The sequence below is a fragment of the Rhamphochromis sp. 'chilingali' genome, assembly GCF_963969265.1.
Source record: "Rhamphochromis sp. 'chilingali' genome assembly, chromosome: 3".
Taxonomy (NCBI): domain Eukaryota; kingdom Metazoa; phylum Chordata; class Actinopteri; order Cichliformes; family Cichlidae; genus Rhamphochromis; species Rhamphochromis sp. 'chilingali'.
This window is the reverse complement of record NC_137931.1, coordinates 13,313,912-13,331,623: the sequence shown is the minus strand read 5'-3', so window position 1 is coordinate 13,331,623 and position 17,712 is coordinate 13,313,912. Positions and strand designations below refer to the sequence as shown.

At 39.6% G+C, this 17,712-nt stretch overlaps 1 protein-coding gene across 5 annotated transcripts in view; it reads left to right on the top strand.

Moving 5' to 3' along the window:
* Positions 1 to 17,712, top strand: part of zranb3 (zinc finger, RAN-binding domain containing 3) — a 127,989-nt gene that overhangs the window by 11,410 nt on the left and 98,867 nt on the right. For all 5 annotated transcript variants that reach the window (XM_080878117.1, XM_080878118.1, XM_080878120.1 and 2 more), the window contains exons 3-6: positions 7,210 to 7,228; positions 7,494 to 7,672; positions 11,192 to 11,423; positions 16,121 to 16,206. In XM_080878117.1, the coding sequence (XP_080734243.1) occupies positions 7,210 to 7,228; positions 7,494 to 7,672; positions 11,192 to 11,423; positions 16,121 to 16,206 (516 nt within the window). The remainder of the gene's footprint in view (positions 1 to 7,209; positions 7,229 to 7,493; positions 7,673 to 11,191; positions 11,424 to 16,120; positions 16,207 to 17,712) is intronic.

Below are 17,712 nucleotides of genomic sequence, written 5' to 3'. Positions count from 1 at the left end.
GCAATGGATTTGAAGGAAAAGGAGACTTGCATCAAATATGTGCAGCTGACAAATCTGCAGCAGCTGTGTGATCATGTCACCATGGGCCAGGATCTCTGAGGAAAGAGATTGAGGCTCTGGAGGCAAAGGAAAGTCCAGACCGCTACTGCTACTAGCAAGGGCAGCAAATGACAACAAATTTCTTCCTGTTCAAAGGGAGTTTTTCATTCCCACTGTCACCAAATGCTTGCTCATAGTGGGTTGTCTGATAGAGGAGGTTTTCTCTGTATTATTGTAGGGTCTTTAATTTACAGTATAAAGCACCTTGAGGTAGCTGCTGATGTGATTTAGTGTTACATAAATGAAACTGAATAAAAAAGTTTCAAAGTTTAAAGTAGCGCTGCAGCAGTTCCTTTGTCATTCAGACAGGCATGGTGACGCAGCAAAGCAAACATCATTTAAACATCACAACCTTTTGTCTCCTGAATGCCTTCGCAGTTCATCATACTTACTTTTGTTTTCTAGTATGCATCAAGCTTTGCATTTGCCATAATATGACGCAGCAATTTATTAATTAGACTGTTTTTTGACACGTCTTAGCAGTAATCTAAAGGGAGTGACTGGGTCCTGTATCTCCCTTATAAATAAAAAACTAGTTTTCATATTTGCTTCCTAAGGTGCTCTAAATTCCATTTCTTCCTAATAAGGCATGAAATTTGCTATAATTTTTTTTATCAATATGATAGGATAGATTTTGTTTTGTGAAAGCAGCAGGGGATGCATTTCATTAAACAGCATGAAAAATTTCACCCACCATTAGTAACCTGTCGCCTTAATAGGTAACTTTCTATTGTTTGGACCGTATCCATCCAGGATGTAAAGAGGTTTTTATAGAAACAAAGTGCGGAGGTGGCACATCGTAAATAAATGTTCCAGCCTGCTGGGTTCAATTTGTGTATTTGAGAAAATACTTTTATTTTTTTTGAGAAACACTTAACACATTGAAACATAAACAATACGTTCACTTAATCATTTGATAACGTTTTAAGAATAAATGCGTTGTTATGGCCAAACTTACAGTGCATTCATATACTTTATGTAATGTAATAGACTCAGGAGAAGAAAAAGATTATGATTAAACATAACAAAAAAAAATGAAGTTCATAATGTAAGAGCACGCCTACACCTACAGACCATAAAAGGAACATATTATATTTAATGTGTGGCAAGAGACTGGCAGTTGCAAAGTGCAAAGTTATAAAATCGAGTACATCTTAATAAAAGTTAATGAAATTAAGTTGCACAGATTCACCTGTGACCATGTTCACCAAGTTTGAATATGTCCATAGTTTAACTTTCAAACCCAAAAGCAGCATCTGTCTTCACATGACCCGATATCAGTTTGTGAACATCATTCAGCTGTGATATTTTGTCCTGAAATGAAGAGAATGTAAATGTGTGGCAAAAGCTAGCATTGGCCATAGCACATATGTAAACATTAAAGCGTCAGCAGATGAAAGTTGGCTAACTTTAGCTAGCAGTTATGAAATCAAGTCTTTTATTTATAGCGTGCGTTTAAAAGCAAGAGCTGCTCTAACCAAAGGGATTTACAGTGAGATTAGACACATGTGATTTAAAACACTATAAATAAGGAGAAAGGTGTTTATTGAAATGAGCACAATATACAGAGTCAGGAACGGCTCCATGACGATCATTAGGAGACTGAGGAGAAGAACAGAGGTTTAAAAAACATCAAGAGAGTGAAAAGTCTAATTGCGGATCCCAAACTGTTCAACAGTTTAGGGCCGAGGAATGAAAATGCTCCATCCAGTTTGGTCCTGGCGACAGCTCGTGCCGTGTTTTAAAAGCAACGACAAAACTGCCAGTACAGCACAGCCATGGGCTCGCTTCTTGGTAGCAGCAAGAAAGTTTGGCTGCTGCGTTTTTGAACAACTTCAGGCTAAAAATGGCTGACTGACTATACTTTTGATGACGGTAATTGTGCAAGTTATCTGAAATGGAAAATGCCAGTACTGATAACTGAGCTGATTTGTTTATGCATTTTAAACCTGAATCATGGATGAAACTAAGATTTCTTTCATCACTCAATAAAAGAGGACCGAGGTCATTTGATTGCGGTGGTGGGGGTGACTGCCTGGCCAAAGGTCAGACCCTCACTTTGAGTCTGGTTAGCAGAAGGAGGCTTTTTCTGCCGTGCAGGATTCTTACATCCTCAATAATAAGAATGTAGCAGCAAAACCTCTGGACATCCGGAAATGAGCAACCTTTCAATTTCAACAAGAAAATCATGTTATTTCTTCTCAAATGCTGCACAGTATTCTTTCAGTCCTTGCTGTTTTTATATGATGAACAGAAACTATTATCTGTAATCAGAGCTCCTGAAGAACGGCATCTTTAGAGGTCATTGCTGTTTTAAATGTGATTATTTTTCTGTCTGCTGCTTCTTCCTTTCTTTCTGGAAGTGGCTGAAAACAGAATATAAAAACCATAGTTCAGCAGAGGTGTAGTGATATTAAAAATCTACAATAAAAACAGCAAAACATTATGATTACTTTGGGAAACACTAGCTTTGTTTTTTTGTAATTAGATTTTTCTCCCTTGTGGGGAAAGAAGAGAACTAAAAGGGCTTTCTGACAGTTTTTTGTGAGCACAAAAAAGCCGGGAGCAAAAGCTGAACATTTCTTTGTTTAACTAAGGTTTATAATATCCTTTTTCAAGGCATAGATGCTATCAAAACATGTGAGAACCTGCTTCAACATTTCCTGCTTTGTTTTGATTCACACTATAGAGCAAGACTGCACTATGAGCCCGTAACTGTGTGCGCAATCAGAGTGATCCCATTCTGAAGCACCCTTTAAGTCAGCTTTTTATCCAGCGTCTAACCTCGTGAGCAGTTTTCTCCACTGACCAGAGAGCAGCACAGGTCCAGTCCTCAGAAGAGAGCCTTAACGGGGCTTTGGAAGATTGGGGTTACACGCCGAGCCCGCACCGTGCCTCACCGCGCAGAGGTCAAAGTCATCAAATCATCACTGCCAGCTTGGGAGGCACCGGAGCCCGTTTCCTGACACTTTGGGGCTTGTGGGTTTCAGAGATAACATTAGAAAGGTGCTGTGACGGAGAGCGTGCCGTCGTCAGGCAACAGCACTGCAGCATGCTCGCAGTCTCAAACCGTCAAGACGACACTCAGGTTATTTAAAGGAGGATGATTAATGTGTTGAGAAATGGCAAGCACCTGCCCCAGCTGCACTGCCTCTCCTGTGTGTGTGTGCGTGTGTGTGTGGGCGGCTGGATGCGCGAGCACATATACTGTATCCATATATGTGTTCGCTTCTTTTTGTTCGTGTGTGTGTCTGGTGTGTATTTTTGCATGTCTATTGTGTGCATTTTTCACAGACGCTTGGTGTGACACTGTGTGTGTGTGTGTGTGTGTGTGTGTGTGTGTGTGTGTGTGTGTGTGTGTGTGTGTGTGTGTGTGTGTGTGTGTGTGTGTGTGCATTGCGCTGACTGGGCCGGTGTGCTGGCAATTAGAAAAACCACCAGTGGCAAGGTGCACATTAATCATGTTCCTCAGCTGAAAGAGAGAAATGGGGCGGAGATGGGGAGAGGAAGAGAGGGAGGAGGAGAAAGAATAATGAGAGACGGTGTCTGAGGCATTCAGAGCCGCTCCGTCGCACTGTTTGCTCTGACATGATGTTGGAAGCATTTATGAATAGGCAAGGTCACGACAATGGGCCCAAACTAGAGCTGGGCGATATGAGATTTTTTCATATCACGATATGTTTTTTTTTCATTTCAGGCGATAACGATATCTATCACGATATGAGCCAAATAACTATATTTGTAAGATTTAAATGTGCCGTTGCTCACAAGTAAAATGTGAAATAATCAGCAGCTTGTTTTTATTTAAATATTTATTTCCCATAAGTTCAACAGGGTAGATGTACTTAAGGAACATGAGACTTTTTCAGATAAATAAAGGCAAATATTGCAAACTACACAAAAGGCAGCCGCTAAAGCGTTTAAGTTTCAAAATAGAACAAACGAAACAGACTAAATTGTCAATTCCACTTAGAAACAAAATATTAATTCTAAAAATAAATCTTAGTTTGTTTTACAGAAGAACAGACAAAACTGACTAACTTTTGTCAATATCAAATAAACTGAGAACTAAAAGGAAATTCTCAATCTCTCCTTGTTGTATAGCTGAGCTTTTCAAACAGTTTTAACAGTTACTTTAGTCTGACAAAAGCCGAATGACGAATTAGCGCTTCCAGTCAGAGACTGAGGCTACGTCCACACGTACACGAGTATTTTTGAAAACGGAGATTTTCCGTTTTCGTTTTAAAAAATAATCCCGTCCACACATAAAGGCAGAAATGAAGGAAAACGCTGCTATGAACATGCCAAAGCAGCAGGTGGCGCTAGATTCCTAACCGTGCAGAAATGTTGGCCAATCAGAAGTCTAGAAGCCTCGGTGGGAAATAGTAAACAAAGCTGCGGCATAGAAGCAGAACCGAGTCGTCTGTGTGGAGGGACAGTAACTGTGTGTATATGTAAGCATTTAAACACTGCAGAGAGTAGAATTAACAGTAACAGTATTGTAGAAATTCATTTCACCGAAACAATAACGTGGCGCACAGTGTGACGCATGCACCAGTTTATTGTATTTCCAGACTTGCTTTCGGCACAATTTACAGTGCACGCTACTCTGTTTTTTGTCAGACTTGAAATAGCCGAAATACCTTCACACTACGGAACTTCTTTGGCTCTTCTGTTCGACAATCTCTCCGGCATTGGAACCATCATCTGTTTTCTCTTCGGTCACGCTCGGTTGATTTTTCTAGTCGGCACACTCATTTCCTCCATTACGCGCTGGCTGCTTCCCAAACAAACACACGTGCGGCTTGGCACTTGTGCTGTACGTAACAAGTCACGCGACGTGACGCTGCGGCTGTGATTGGTTCGGCTCTGCGCTACCTAATTTGGATTGGCTGACCTTTTTTTTTTTTTTTTTTTTTTCTTAAGAGGACAAGAGCGGCGAGGTCTATCGCGATAGCTTAATTTCTCTATCGAGTAAAAGTTATATCGCGATACATATCGTTATCGTTCTATCGCCCAGCTCTAGCCCAAACCCACTGGGCAGGGAGAACCAAACTTGACAAACTAATAAATGCTGTCGACAGAGTTGTCAAAGGCTATGCAATCTTTTAGTACACCTAGACTGGACTACTGTAACGCACTGTGTACTAGAGTTAGTCATCTCTAGCTAACTTATAATTCAAAGAGCCTTAGTAAGATAATTGACTGGGACAAAAAAGAGAGCTTACATTACTCCAGCATTGACAGCCTTGCATCGGCTTCCCGTGCATTACAGGACGGAGCATAAAGCAGCGCTGTTTGTGTTTAAAGCCTTAAATGGTCTTGTGTTACACTCCCTGGAGATCGTTGAAGTCTGCTTCCCCATCACTCTTCCCCACCAGGTGGTCAAAGCTTATTTCAAAAGAGAGTCGTGCCTTTGCTGGTGTTGCACCAAGACTCTGGGATGACCTCCCAAGTGACCTCAGACAAACCTCAGCTGCGACTTTCTTTATGACCTTTTTTTTTGCTGATCTCTGCAATAGGTTGTTTCTTTGATATTTATGTATGTAATGTGAATGTGTGTCATTTGAATTTTAGGATTTTACAAATGTCCTAAATAAATAAAATCTACTTACTAACTCTTCAACTCATTATTTTTTCCATTTAGTCATCAGAATTGATGTGACAGTAAATATCAACTAATCCCAGCTAACCACATCAGGGGTAATAATGACCGATTACAGGTATTTGGCAGATATATCTGTTAATCCATAACATAGTTCGGTTGCTAAACAATGTCATATGAGAGAGCCACGTTAGGTGAGCGTTCATAGGTTCAGTCATGGCTCATCTCCCCCTCCATAAAAAGCTTGGATTTCAGATGTAAACAACATTAGGACCCTAATGATAAGCAACCAGTAAATCAGCTATTTTTGATTGATAATTAAATGATTAATTCATTGTCATAGCAGCTGCCCATTTTCCGTAGACTGACTAATGGGATTAATTGATTATTTTTTTCAGCTCTTGTTAGTCATAATGCTGCATTCTCCCCGAGAATGTACCGAGCCAAAAGCTCTTCCATGATTGTAGTGTAACACTCATGTTTGGAAAAGAAGTATAATTTTTTTAAATGCATTTAAATGTTAACGGTTACATTTTAAAGCTTTCCTCTTACATTGCACTTATTTTCACGCACACTGTGTGAGTTCTACACTGTAAAGTAGATGGCAAAAATATAGGAATGAATCACGTATGTTGTATTTGTGCTACAGTAATAATGTGCCCGTATTCGTCGGGGACTTTGCCATATATTGTTGGGGGCGGGTGTATACCAACATTTTTACCAAAAAATACTGATCTGATGGCTTCTATTATTTATATACTTACAGTATAGAGCTTGCTTCTTCTCCTTTGGGGTATGCTCCATGACTCACTTTCCTCTTCAAGTCAACTCTTCAACCAATCAGAATTCTACTTACGTGTATCGTCATATCCGTTGGCTTTTTGAAGGACTGTTGGTTGAATTCCCACAGTCCCTGTCCCCGCATAGCCAAAGAGTTAGACAAACAGGCACCAATGCGGGACCATAAATCCCAAATAACACTACTCAATAGAAATAAAAATGCTCAAGTTCTCCCTAATGAATTGACCTGAATTAAATTTGTTGCTGCCTACGAGACAGAGAGTGAAACACCGGCTTCTACAGCAGTCAGCGAGGGTTTTTTTTTGTTGTTTTTAGGAACTGAATGAACCCAAATACATAAACATTGTGGTCTGCAAAGGTACTCTGCTGCATTAGATGCAGTATCTCAAACTCGACAGAAACAACAACATAAATATTGAATAGCAAGAAGTCCTGCAGACGTACATTAGTAGTTTTAGTTTTGTTGTATGTCCAGAAATCCTTGCTGTTGGTTTATGTTAACTTTTACTTTGTGTACATGACCCACAAAAGTCTGAGACGTTGGGGTGTGACTGCAGGTTATTAAGGCTTCTGTAATGATTCTCTCTAGTTGGAGGACCTGATGTCTTTATATGTAAACTGTAACGTCTGTCATATATAGAAGCCATTACCTTCTCTACAAAGTGTGAAACCTGTCTGATAAAGTTTTTCCTTTTGTTTTACAGATGTATGATTGCCGATGAGGTAAGCACACACAACGCTGGCTCAGGAAATCTATTTTCCAAAAAAAAGAACCTGAGAGTTTGCTGCATGCCTTCCAAATTAATTTGTCAGCCCTCTGCTGCACTCCCACGTGCTTAATCGGTTTTGACACTAGAATCATTCTGAGACCTTATTACTCTTGGGCCTCACATCAGCTCAGCCGTCATATGCAATTTGCCACAGAGTCAGTGCACAATTGACTTGTTTTTCTCCCCATTCGCCATGTGTTGTTGTTTGGTGGGCCCAGATGGGTCTCGGGAAGACCGTGCAGGCCATCGCAGTGGCGTACACCTTCAGGCAGGAGTGGCCCCTCCTGGTGGTGGTGCCCTCGTCCCTCAAGTACCCCTGGATTGAAGAGCTGGAGAGGTGGATCCCCGAGCTGCAGCCTGGAGACATCAATTTGGTGGAGAACAAGAGCCACACCATGTAGGTCATCGCACCACATTACCCCGTTTGACCTTCATCCCTAAAAATCACCTCCATACTCATGTCAGCCTCTTAGTGTCTGGTTTTACTGGGACTAAATTTTGGTTTTGACTCTTCTGACGTTCTTAAAGCTGGTTTGACTTTTTTATTAAACTAAAGCTCTAAACACAATAGCTGCTTGTTTACATTTAACAGCAAAACTAGAAATCAAATTGAGTTTCTGTCTATTTTTGGTCTCCACCACATCCTGAAGGCTGATCTCTCTCTCTTAATTCTTAAATGCTCCCAACTGTTCACAAATAGCGCTCAACAGGTGGAGCAGGTCCTTATTAAAATGTATTTTTAAGATCAAGTTGAATGATCTCCTAAATATAGAATAAGCAATTTGTTCTACTCCAAATCAAAGGCTAATATTGTCACAATGACAAAGACTACAGTAGCTTAACGGCTTATTATTAAAGCAGCGGTTTGTAGCATCAAACTGCACATTACTGCTGCCGTGGTTGTGAAATTCTGGATAGATGGTGAATTATTAATTTTTTGTTTGTTTTGTGGTGTGACTTAGCGTGCACATTATTCGATGCTGTCTCGTTTACAGAGCGTTGCAGAAGGGAAGCTCGATACTGGCTTAAAAATCACATAAAGGTACTTAAAGGTACTGTTTTTGAACCCTGTAACGCCAAGTGTATCATATTTGATACATGAGAATTTGTGAGTTCTTGACTTCATCACCATCAGTGTGAGTTTGTTTTTTTTTTGTTTTTTTAATTAAATTGCACAATACATTTATAAGCAAACATCACGCTTGACTGGTTAAATATATTGACTCAATACACCATGCTGTGGCACAAAGTGGTACTGCATGAAGGTACGGCCTGACTTTAGTTCAGCTTCAGCTGATAATCCTTTGATAGAACATACACAGGAATTTTGGGCAGCTGTTTCCTTCCTTTTTTAACACATGTAAGTAACTCTAAAAGAAAGACTTGTAGTTTGATTTTATAGAATATAATTTATTATCAATTCTCTGGTTTCAAACCCCCCAAAAAAAGAATGTCTGCTGCTAATACATTTAATGGTAAACTAATCATGTTTCCACCGATAACTTTGGTTTTCCTGTGTAGAAGCTCACTCAGGGTCTCTTCAGTACTCATAATATCCATGCAAAATATTGTGCGAGTGGACGGCGGCAGCCATTACTTGAATTTAAAGCGTCGTTGCCCTTACAGTAAGCTGCACAGCAGCATCTAACATCTCTTGTTACGACTTCTTCTCTCCGGCCCTCTGCTAATCATTTACTCTAAAAAGACGTAATAAAAGCGCGAACGTTCACGGTCACACTGTGTGAAGCGGAGGCAGCGTGATAGACGGCAAAGCTGGGCACGATAAATTAATCTCAAAGTGTCCCCTGGTGTCAAGAGCCAGCAGGGGCCGATGTTTGACAGCACTGACAGACAAATCATGTCAAGGCGACGTCTACGATATTGAACAAGAGCTGAATTTATTTTATTTATTTATTTTTTCCCACGCAGGAAGGAAAAATGCTGGTGCTGGAACGTGCTTCATTTTGTTTGCACTGATTCAGGTTTCTGTATTGTGGATTAATGTTGCATATAAGCTTAGAAAACATCTACTTTTTCATCTTCTCAACTTTCCCCTAGTTTTTTTTTCTTTCTAATTTTTGAATGACATAAACTTTCTATAGTTGTGACTTGGATTAGATGGGGGGACACTCCCAGCATCACAGATGAGGTGCAAAGAGGTTGTGAAAGCCTTCTGGGGAAAACGTGTCCTTGAACTGGATGTGTTAATGACTGAACGAGGAGGCAAGAAAAAATTATGCAGCACCTCCTCTCGGTATTTTGACTCACTTGTGCCTTTGTAGAACATGAATGGCACCTTAGGTTTATTTCAGCTTGGAAATGTGTGTCTGTGAGCGCCTGCGTGTGTGGCGAAGTCAAAGAATTAAAGCTTGACAGATGCTGGAAATGTTTTTGATTTCTCAGAGATCATTATTGAGTTTCATGCAGCTGAATGTCGCCTGTGTGTTTGTTTGTTTGTTTATCTGTGCCTGTGTACCCGTGTCAGAACTGCACATACCATAGCTGAAAAATATAGAAATTGCTATGAAGCCGTAAAAAAGGAGACGGATGAAAGGTTTGTGTGTGTGTGTGTGTGTGTGTGTGTGTGTGTGTGTGTGTGTGTGTGTGTGTGTGTGTGTGTGTGTGTGTGTGTGTGTGTGTCTTGACACGTATTTAAGTCCATAGGCTCTTTTAAACAGCTTGGTTTGCTTTACCTTAAGGGCTCAGTTGCCAAGTCAATAACACCCGAACATTTAAGCAGGTGTCGAGTGTGTATACAATCCTGACTGTAAGCTGTAAACTACACGTTTACTACTTTTAAAGGGGGCTTCTTCAAAAGCTACAGTGATATACTCATCGCCAACAAACTCCATGAAAATCACCCATAAATTGGCACTAGATAAATAAATTAATACTCTAAGTACTGTTGGTGTACCCAAGGTCAAAAACATCATATTTTATTTGTACCATACAGCTAAAAACAATGAGTGACACGTGTGTTTTTTACACACATTATATTGTGGCTAAACAGTTGCAAAACTTTAAAGCCTTAAAAAACTACGTGTCTGTTATTTTTCATTGTAGAATTACTTTCACTTATGGATGCAGTAGGTTTGAGAGGAAGGCTCAGAAATCATATCTAATCCATACAGAAATACTCTTGACAGGTGCTACAACACCTTTGATTTAAACCTGTCGTGCTAATAATTGGACACAATCTTATATATAACACTTAAGTAAAATATTTGGATACTAATCCTCAAATGTTTGACGCTCCAATATAAATGCTAAATGTATCTTTGGCTCTTACTTTGTAGCTCTTTCATTTGAAGCTACTTGAGGAAATCTTTAACTAAATACAATTTAGATCATGTGGCCCAAGCTTAACGTCTAAAGCTTTCATTAGCTTTTAGAGGCTACAATGTACAGTCAGTTGTTAGTTAGCCTTTAGCCCCTCCACATACAAAAAGTCAGTTACTAAGATTTTGGAGCATTTTCTTTAAATAAACTTTTTTTATAAAAAACATTTTTTAAAAAGGATAAATTCTGGGCTATTTCTAAGCAATGAGATGGTATAACAGACTGTTGGTTTTGGTCTTTTTATGAGGCTTATTGTCAGTAAAACAGTTACACAGCAATCATTGAAAAAGCACAAACAGCAAGCACAGAGTTACTAGTTTCACTGTAACCATAGAAACCTGATAATATTCTTGTTTCTTGTGTCACAATCGCAGGTAGTTTACAGATACACATTGTAATAAACACATTATTCATTTTGAATCTAAAGTTCACTGGTTTTACCCGTTTTACTTTGGCTATTGTTAGCTATCTCTGTCTCCCATTATTGTATTGGTTTCACACTACTGGTTTAACAAAAACCATTAAAAGAAGTGACTCTTTTTATTGGTCTTTTATGTGTATGCTGTTATCCTTTCAGTGGCATTGGTAGCAGTAAAGTGACGGTCCTGGGCTATGGCCTACTCACCACAGATGCACGCCCCCTGGTGGAGGCACTGAGCGGGCAAAGGTTTGCCGTGGTGGTGGTGGACGAGTCGCATTATCTCAAATCCAGGAACGCAGCGCGGACGAAGATTCTCGTTCCTCTCATTCAGAGCGCCAAGCGCGCCATCCTGCTCACCGGTACCCCTGCTCTGGGTCGACCTGAGGAGGTAATAAAACTTGATTAAATGGTAATTTAATGACGCCTCAGGGGGAAAGGATACAAATTTAACTGGAGTAAGCTGTTTTGTTTTCTCACCAAATGACACGGCAGATTCAAAGTTCCTTCAAACCCTGCTTTGAATTTTTAATGAAAAATTAAACACAGAGCTGAAGAGGAGGGAGCAGTGTGGCTAAATAGAGAAGGCTGCATTCGGTAGATTTGGAACAGATGGATTTTTATAAAGGAATCCTGAGCCCACACTTGTGAGGAGAGATTAGCAGGCCAGCTCGGGGCTCAGCTCTAGCTGCTCACGAAGGTGCTCCACTGTGCAGCGCAGGTAGATCGCCATGGTAACTTGCTCTACAGCAGGCTACGCTCGGATCCGACATTCAAAAAGCCAATTAACTCTCTCCGGCGTCACTTATCCTCCAGGATCCCGTGGTCTTATTTCAATAACCTTTGTTGCAAAAACTTCATTTACAAAGCCCGATATGAAGAGACACTGCACCGCAATAAATGAGACAAGTAATAAAAAGAAACGCACAGGAGGAGGGGGGGACTATTGAATTTCAAGACAATAAGAAGGGCTGTTCACAGGACAATGGTGTTTGGAGAGCGGCTGAGCCAATCCCCTCTCCATAATGATTTATTATATCGTTTTTATATATGTTATATTGAAGCTGTAGATTACAGCCATATTCCATCACTGCAGCTAAGGAAGATGAAGAAGACGTCGTGAATAGAAAATCCTTTCACCGTCTCAATGTGAAGAGACAATACAGTATCAATAACAAACACCGTGTGCCCGCTGTACTCCGATACAGCTGTGTGTTTAGGCATTTTAAACTTCCCACAATTCTTCCAGTCATCTTCTGCAGCTTCGGGAGCAGAGTAACTCTTAGCTTTTACTGTGTTTGTGTTGCTTAAATAGTCATGATGTTGGCTTAATGAATAATTGATGAAAGTTCATGTGTTTATTAGCTAATTCTCATCATCTTCTGTAAAGATTTTACCCCTTTTTTCCTTCCTTTTTGCAATTTCAGTGCAACATTTAAGAATAATTTGTTTTAGCACACCGTACAGAACAGCCTAATTGTGATAGCTGTTTCCTTCAGTGCACACACAACCACACGCACCCACCCACGCACATACACAGAGGCCCCATAATTATTCGTAACCTGCGGTGTATCTTATTTAAGTTTTTTTTTCCCCACCCGAATGTCTGTGCTGCATATTAAAAACATTACAACTTTATTTATTAAGGTCTTTTCTTCTAAACAGGTTTCCAAAGTGCTCTGCACATTTATGTAAAGGATATGTTAAATAACACCACAGTGGAGAAACTAAGAAGAGGCACCGCCTAAGACCCGAGCTCTTTCATGGCATGCATTTTTAATTTTTCTTTGCTATTTGGGCTGATTGGGACCTAAATAATGTAAAAACAAAGAATTACCAGATTTTTTTTAACCTAATTTTTGTTTTTGAGAAAGATAAGATCCACATATGAGGACATTTGTTTCAAATTTTGATAGAACAGTGGCAGCATAATGTCCTCTTGAGTGCATATCAGGCCCTTGTAGAGAAAAATTAAGTATTTTGGTCTAGACGTCCCAAAATGTGATGTCCACATATGTGGACACCAGGTCCTAGGAGGTTAAAGACCCAGAAAAACATCTGTCTGTAAAATTGAAAAAAATCAATGATGAAGAGTATATTAAACATTCAGAGACACTATTTATACAGTTCAAATTTAAAAAATAAAAAGATAATCTGCTTTGCTGGGAGTGTGTGTGTTGGTCTCTGCCTATTGGTGCAGTTTAATTTCTGACATCACTATGTTCCAGCTGAGCCACACCCACCCACCTCAAACCAAACAGGAGACGGTCAGAAATTGAAACCTCTACCCAACTTTAAAAAAAACCCAAACTGCTCCATCTTCAACATAAATAATGTATTGCATCATATTAGTATTTTTTTAGTTAATATTTTATTAGTAATTATCAGTTAAAGTCCCCAAATTTGTTACATTGACTTGTTATTGCTAAGACTTGCTTACTCCACATTGTATGTTTTTAAAAACATAATAAATATGTGTTTTTATGTTTTAAAAGGAAAAGAAATGTTAGTATCACGGGGGACTATTTTCAGCTGTGGATTAATACACATTTGACTCAATTACAGTGTGTGTGTGTGTGTGTGTGTGTGTGTGTGTTTACACTAATGAAGGAACATGTTCGCTTACTGATGCTGATATTAGATTTTGAACAACAAAAGAGGTCGATCTCTGTGGTTCAAAGAGTGACATGTCAACACACACACACACACACACACACACACACACACACACACACACACACACACACACACACACACACACGTACGTTAGTAGAATCAATTCATTGCTTATTTTTCATTTGATGTGTTGAAGAAATAATATAAAAGATTACCAACATTATTTCTAATAAATTCCTATCAAAGAGGCTTCATATATAAATATTTAGCAGTTCATATATAGAAGCTTCATTATCAGTGAGCTAATAATCAACCTCCTGACTAATATATGCTAAACTAATATATGCTAAACTATTTATGCGGGACTCTGCTTGGCTCGCACTGTCATCTAACTGCCACGTTGCTTTGAGGGAAACTTAATTATTGCCTAGACCCGATCATGATAATTAACTGATGAAATTCAGGCGGATAATTAATTCCAAAACGAAGTAAAGTTAGTACTTGCAAGTAATCTCGAGAAGGTGTATCATCGAAAAAGTGCACGCGCATGTGTGTTATAGACTTCGGCGTGTGTGTGCGTGACACATGCTATCCTGTCTTTGCCATTGCCCGCCTGCAGTGGTGAGGTTAGTTTTTAGATATCATCTCTCCTTCCTTCTCCCTGCCACTAGAATCTGAAACTGAATATAACATTTTATCATCCACAGCATAAACCTGATAAGCCCTGTCCCTGCCTCTGTGCCAGTCTCCTCACTGCCATCATTACTCACTGTGGCTCTGACATCGAGTTAGCACACAGCTCAGGGCATGCTGCACCGTTCATGATGTGCCCTCATTCCTCCCACCTATTATATCAGTGGCGTGAGGGGGGGATGCAAAGCTCCCGGTGAACAAGTGCTGAATTTAGAATAAGGCTCGTCAGTGTAGCTGCTGACGATTAACTGTCATTACTTGAGAAATTGCTGCATATACTGGAAAACTGACAGGGATGGTGTGCATTCAAACAGCAGCCTTGATGTTTGCACACACACTTACACATACACATCACGTGAATATTCTGTGAGCTTTGTTGCAACCTGTGATATAAACACGCTCTTTACCTGCAGTCACATACGTCCACTGAAGACAGACAGCAGCAGCTTGTCTTTTGTCTTGCGACATCAAGCAAAGAAAAGATTTTTTGAAAATCTTTATGCCAGGAGCTGTTTAATTGGAGTAAGTCGACTGTGTCCACATCCTTAAAATTTCAAATCCGTTTCATTTTCTTCACCTTGTTAGACTGCACAGCGGTTTGACCTGGTTAATTGGTGCTGACACAAATAACCACACAGTTGCACAACGCAGCGCTGGTAAACTAGGCGAAGGACAGCAGGACCTTGGGTAAGCTACAGAGAAGATGTACTTCATGACAGTAGACTAATCATGAGCTCTGGTAAGGTCTCTGTTTAAAGCTAAAAAAAGCTCATGCTACTTTGTGCAAAAGCGAAAAGGTGGGAACTAAAACAGCCAGCAGTTTCAAGGATACATACATGCTAAATCAGGGGACTTTGTTTGCTTTACTTTTCTTTATAAGAGTTAAAAGTTAGACCCGGCAGCTGGTCACCTTGCTTAACTACTAATGTCAGTTAAATAGTACTACAGTCGAGCTTGTTAACACTAGCTAGCATTATTCTTCATAAGCTACTGGTCATTTTCATAGACTATGTAAAAGAAGTGGATGCAGGATCTGTGTCTAAAAAGTAAAGGCAGTGCAGATGTGTCCTACATTTGCATTCTTTGTAATGGCCAGCAGGAGGCAGTTCTACTGGCTCCTAAACAGTCTGAGGTTTTAGAAGTCTATGGGAAAGCTATGTTACTTTTCCCTTTGTTTATAATCTCCGTTAGCATTTTCCTAAGTAGTGTATAATCTCAATCACTAGTTTCAAGTCTTCTTTAAAACATCAGTGTTCATTTTCGTAAATTATAGTCCCATGTAGGAGAAAATAGAGCATAAAGCAAGTCGCTAGGATGCAGTGCCCTTGGATTCTCAGCTACATCCACTCCTTCTCTTTTGACATCTGGTTTAAAAAAAAAAAAACAACACATCAGAAGCCAAATGCTCAACTCAAGACTTCAAAAACCAATATCACAACAGTTACATCTACTTTTATAGATTCCATAGTCACATCAGTGTAGCTGTACTAAAACCCCCATTTTTATGCTTCATTTCTTTAAATAAAAAGATAAAGATTGTTAGAAAGAAACTGTATGATAAGATAAACTATGCAAGCAATGAGAAGATCATTGGCGTTATAAAGAGATTCGTTCAGAAATCAGACAGTGAGATATCACACACTCTCTTCAGTTTGCTTCAGTTCTCTATCTCTTTCCCCCATACAGACATAAACACTCTCACAGATATTTCTATGAATTAATCCATGGTTTTATTAAAAATTGTAGTTAAGGCTCCTTACCTGTCTGTGTATTTTACAGCTATTCATGCAAATTGACGCCCTTTATCCCAAGAGGTTCGGAACCTGGACTGACTATGCCAAAAAATACTGCAATGCCCATTACAGGTGACATTTTTCTAAATTTCTGCATATTTTATTGTTGTTCCTATTAACATGAACCGCAATGCTAGTTTACATTTTATATAACTGTATTTGTGTGTTATGTCAGCATTTTTGTTATTCAAATGCACTTTGTTTATATCGTCCAGAGTATTACCCAAGAACATGATATTAATAGTACCTAGAGCTAGGAGAGTGTTAGCTTAGCCAAGCATAAAGACAGGAAGCTAGAGTAAATAGATAGCTCCTAGCTTTCTCTTCACAGCATACACTCCACAACAATTTTAATATTGAAATTGGGAAGCATTATTGTCGTATTGATTTGCCTGTTTTAACCTAGTATTACTCCGCATGGTATCACGCACATTTCTATGCCTCGACAGCTAGGGATAGAAGCGTTAGCGACGCTGAAAGCTATATTTATGTTCAATTTAAGTAGAACTGCCACATCTTCCATACCACACAGTGAAAATGAGACACACAGGTGTTGGGTTAGCATATCTCTAACCTTTTGTAGAATTGAGGTTGTGTGGTGTATCTGAAAACATATGTACAACAGAAAAATTAAAACTTATTCAGGTACAGGGTTTTGGGTCTTGATCTCTCTGCAGCTCCTTAAAAGGATATTTCAAATTTGACGTTTACTCAGACAGGATGAGCTGATCAGGTTTTGGAGATGGGTGGTCATAAAAGTCTCTGTGACCTTTTTAACCATTTTTGTGACCTGCCAGGAAATTTCACACGCATAGCATAGTGAAGTAGTGCTATTTAAACCACGTGCACAGTGAATTTGTGATATTCAGGGCTACCATTTCTTTGGCCATTATTCAACACTATTATTCAGGAACAGAAGGGACGATTGTGAGCACGTTTTATGTTGGGTCAGAAACCAGAAACTGAATTTGTGGCACTAATCTTTAAAAAATCTTTAATTAAATTCCTTAAATCAAAGTCTTTGCTTTATTTAGTTTGGACAGGCGTAGAAATGAAGTGCAACCTGATTGATGGTGGAGGCATACAACTCATTTACGGTGGTAACTGTACATTGATGAAAATTGATTGACACAAATCAGATGTTATTGAATCCGCACCTTTTGAACCTATCTTACTGTGCCTGCATTTAAGTCCACTATCACCAGATTGAAGTGTACTCATTCACTGTTTATCTGCAGTTCTGTGGAATTAGCACAGTTTCAGTCCTTCTCACCTACCATTTAATTGTGTCTGCTGGGATAAGCCGGCCTATACCTGAGCCTGGATTGGTGGTGCTGCTGAGTTGATGGTTTGTTGTCAAAGCCAGACTGCAACTGAAGCCAAGCGCTAAATGCCAACTGGCTGCCAGTTTACAGTGATGATTGGTTACATGTGTGAACAAACACATCAAATGCATTGTTTTGGATGTCCATCAAAGTCAGCAGCTCGGTCAGGGAATGGCTTGGCGCCATTAAATATAATGCTTTGTGTCTAAGAGCGCTTGGTGTGGCTGGGGAATGCCTTTCTAAGTCACACGTA